This window comes from Lycium barbarum, chromosome 8 (assembly GCF_019175385.1).
Source record: "Lycium barbarum isolate Lr01 chromosome 8, ASM1917538v2, whole genome shotgun sequence".
NCBI lineage: Eukaryota > Viridiplantae > Streptophyta > Magnoliopsida > Solanales > Solanaceae > Lycium > Lycium barbarum.
The window spans coordinates 102,586,081-102,589,149 of NC_083344.1; the positions used below are offsets into that span (position 1 = coordinate 102,586,081).

The 3,069-nt window shown below is 32.6% G+C and overlaps 1 protein-coding gene across 1 annotated transcript; it reads right to left on the reverse strand.

The window, feature by feature from the left end:
- Positions 1–319: 319 nt before the first annotated feature.
- Positions 320–1,918, reverse strand: LOC132605201 (protein SOB FIVE-LIKE 5-like). Its single transcript, XM_060318417.1, has 4 exons — positions 1,348–1,918; positions 1,140–1,214; positions 975–1,051; positions 320–629 (listed from the first exon to the last, which is right to left on the reverse strand). Exons 1-4 carry the CDS (start codon positions 1,723–1,725, stop codon positions 596–598), a joined length of 564 nt encoding a protein of 187 aa, XP_060174400.1. The 5' UTR covers positions 1,726–1,918; the 3' UTR covers positions 320–595.
- Between the last annotated feature and the right edge of the window lie 1,151 nt (positions 1,919–3,069).

The following is a 3,069-nucleotide window of genomic DNA, read 5'->3' on the forward strand; positions in this document are numbered from 1 at the left end:
AAAAATTTGACTTTCGAAAAGTGAAAAGTGTCAATCTTTTTTAAACAAAGAGAGTACTATATATTGCAGTAAGGGAAGTATGGACCTCCATGAGGGAAAATGCTTTGCATACTAGGACATATTCAGAATTTAGACATAATGGGTTCTGAACTAAGAAAGTGAGTTGTGTAATGTATATCTAATATATAAAGTTCGACCCGAAAACACTGAGTCCTGCTAATTCCACGAACCCATGGTCAGATCTGCCAATTCCACGAACCCGTGTTTAAATCTGCCAATTTTGCATAGTTGCACTGCACATGAGTTTGCTCAGCAAAAGTTTAAAAGCTAAATATGTAGTCACTATTCCCAACAAGAGTACAAAAGCTAATATTTCACAATTGATTGGCAACAAACTTATTTCTGAGAAAGAGGAAAAGGAATTCCAACTTCTTCCTTCAAGTTGTTTCCACTGCATTGACAGCAAAAAGAAAATAAAGATAAAAAAAGAATGAAAAAAGAAGAAGAAAAGATCTCCTTTGAGATCCAATTCCTTTTGCTTATACAAATTTTACTCCCTCTTTCTGAACACTTGGCTGCAGACAGCATTAACATGCTAAAACTGATAGCTGCTTTTCCCTTCAAACCACCTGATTACAATCAAATCAATAGCAAAAGCATACAACTGTTAGTAAAATAAAAAATACTCCCTCCGTTTCAATTTATATGAACCTATTTGATTGAGCACGGAGTTTAAAAAAGAAGAGAATATTTTTTAAACTTGTGGCGTTAAACGAGTCAGATATATTTTGTGTACTATAAATCATTGCATAAAGGTAAATTGTTTCCAAATATAGAAAGGGATCATTCTTTTTTACACGGACTAATTATAAGGAAATATATTCACATAAATTGAAATAGAGGAGTAGTACAGTAATGATTATTTAGTCACTGAAAAACTTGAGTTTTCAAATAAAAGAAAACAAGGACTTAACTGGTTTTCTTGCAATTGGTTTCCAGGTAGCAGAGATGACTGGAAGAAACCATATTGCTCCTGGTATGTAGATCTCCTCTGCATAAAATAAAATCTACTGATAAGCACAAAAGTTTTAGCATATGGAGCAAAAATTAAATCCATAAGTGCGCTGGTAGTTAAATACCTCAAAGTGAGTTGTAGAGTGACCTTGTGAAAAGTCCAATACATTATCCACTGAAGTTGTGTCATTAAAGTTGTTCTGCAGTAAGGTAGAAATCTCAACAAGTTAAGTAACTTTTTTACTAGTACTTCACTAATTAAGTAATAATGCAATTAAATAAAGTCACAATCTTACATCAATGCTAATTATAATCAATATGCATAAAACTTACATTGGAGAAATTGAAGATAGGAGAGCTAGCTGTATCATCCAGTGCAGAAGGTTGTTGTTTTTCCTTTGCTTTCTGCTTTTTGGGATTGCTTTTAGGCAATGTAACATTAATATTGGGAGCATGAAAAAAGAAGCCTCCATTATTGTTTTGTCCATAATATTCTTCTTCACAAAAATGTGGAGGTCCAGAAGATGCATCAGAAACCATAGACAAATCTTCTTCTTCTTCGTCTTGTTCTGTCTCTACAAACTTTTCATGTGAAAATTTATTGGCTTTGCAAGAAGTTAAAGGAGGAAGGACAGAATTTTCCAAGTATAGAGTCCAACCAGACTCACATCCACTACTACATTCTAAATCTGCAAGAATTTCATAATCCATATCTTTTTTTTTTTCTGTGCTAGAGCAAAGAGATGACTATCTTGTTGCTAAATGGTGCAAGAAAAGAAAGTGTAATTTGTTACAGTATTATGTGTGTATGAGTCGTCTCTTTATTAAGTAGTATTTCACCAAGTGGACTAAAGAAAGGTAGAGGTAGGAAAAGACCAAAGGAGAATGAAGGCTTAAATTTGGAAGACGTTGTTTTGTCCATTTGCTATGTGTATATGGATTAAATCAGGACGTGCCACTGCCAGTTGGCTCTTGGGCTTGACAGGAGCAGATGTATGTTTTAATGCAGCCTGTACGGATATGTGCATTCACTGTTTTCAACTTCAATTTTATGCATAATTCAAAGATTTTGAAAATACATATCCATACTTTCGGGTTGAAACTCGTTTTCATAAAATAACAAAAACAAGATACATAGTAATGCACGGGGTGGAAGGGGGTTCATCCATATTTCTTTCACTGGAAACAACAACAGCAGCTGCAACAACAACAAAAACATACCCAATGTGGTCCACAAGTGGGGTTTGGGGTTTCCGAATACTGAAAAATTACATTGTATATGTAACGGGGTTCAGAATTATTGTAAGTATTATTACAATGAAATTATTGTTTACCCGTAAAACCGATACAGTTGAATTTGTATACGTGGTCAAGGACACGTAAATCAATATGACCGAAATAATGAGATAAATAGCAGTAGAACTTAATATGAATGAAATGTAATTGAAAATAAGGAGTTAGAATAGCTTGATCCTTGGATAAGCTTTTGAGCTAGAGTCTCCGGGCAAGTGAACAATCAGACTTTGCTTAATTGAACAAAAGCAAAATAAGAGCAAGGTATTTCTTGTACAGTCAAACCTCTCTATAATGGCAGCATTTGTCCGAAAATTTCATGGCTGCTATAGTGAGGTGTTGTTATCTATGTATACTGACATTTCATGTTTAGATCTCATTTAGCTGTCATAAACAAAAGTACGCAAAAAACTAATTTTCTATACTTTTTATGTTATAAACGAAAACAAATACTTGTTAATTTTAAAATCTCAATTGATTTTCATATTTCATTAATTAAAAATTGAAAAGACTATTAGATTACTCATAAATCCATAACTAGTTGTACCGTACCGATAAAAAATTAAAATCTAAGAAACATATGCATTTAAAATTAATTAAAAGTTTTAATATTTCAAGTTTGACTTAAGAATTATACAATTATAGGTTGTTTCATAATTTTAAGTCCCTTAGTGATAATATAACGCTCGAATTGACGAAGATTTTTGTCCAAACTTTCAGCAATAGGGAATTCAATAGCTTTTCCTTGAATATTTTAATATT

What these genes read in the sequence shown, in the direction of transcription:
- LOC132605201 (XM_060318417.1), bottom strand. Translation starts at nt 1,725, where the DNA reads ATGGATTATGAAATTCTTGCAGATTTAGAATGTAGTAGTGGATGTGAG. An exon ending in CTATCTTCAATTTCTCCAAT is followed by an intron (nt 1,215 to 1,347) that starts GTAAGTTTTATG and finishes ACCTTACTGCAG; the next exon opens with AACAACTTTAATGACACAAC. An exon ending in ACTCTACAACTCACTTTGAG is followed by an intron (nt 1,052 to 1,139) that starts GTATTTAACTAC and finishes TATTTTATGCAG; the next exon opens with AGGAGATCTACATACCAGGA.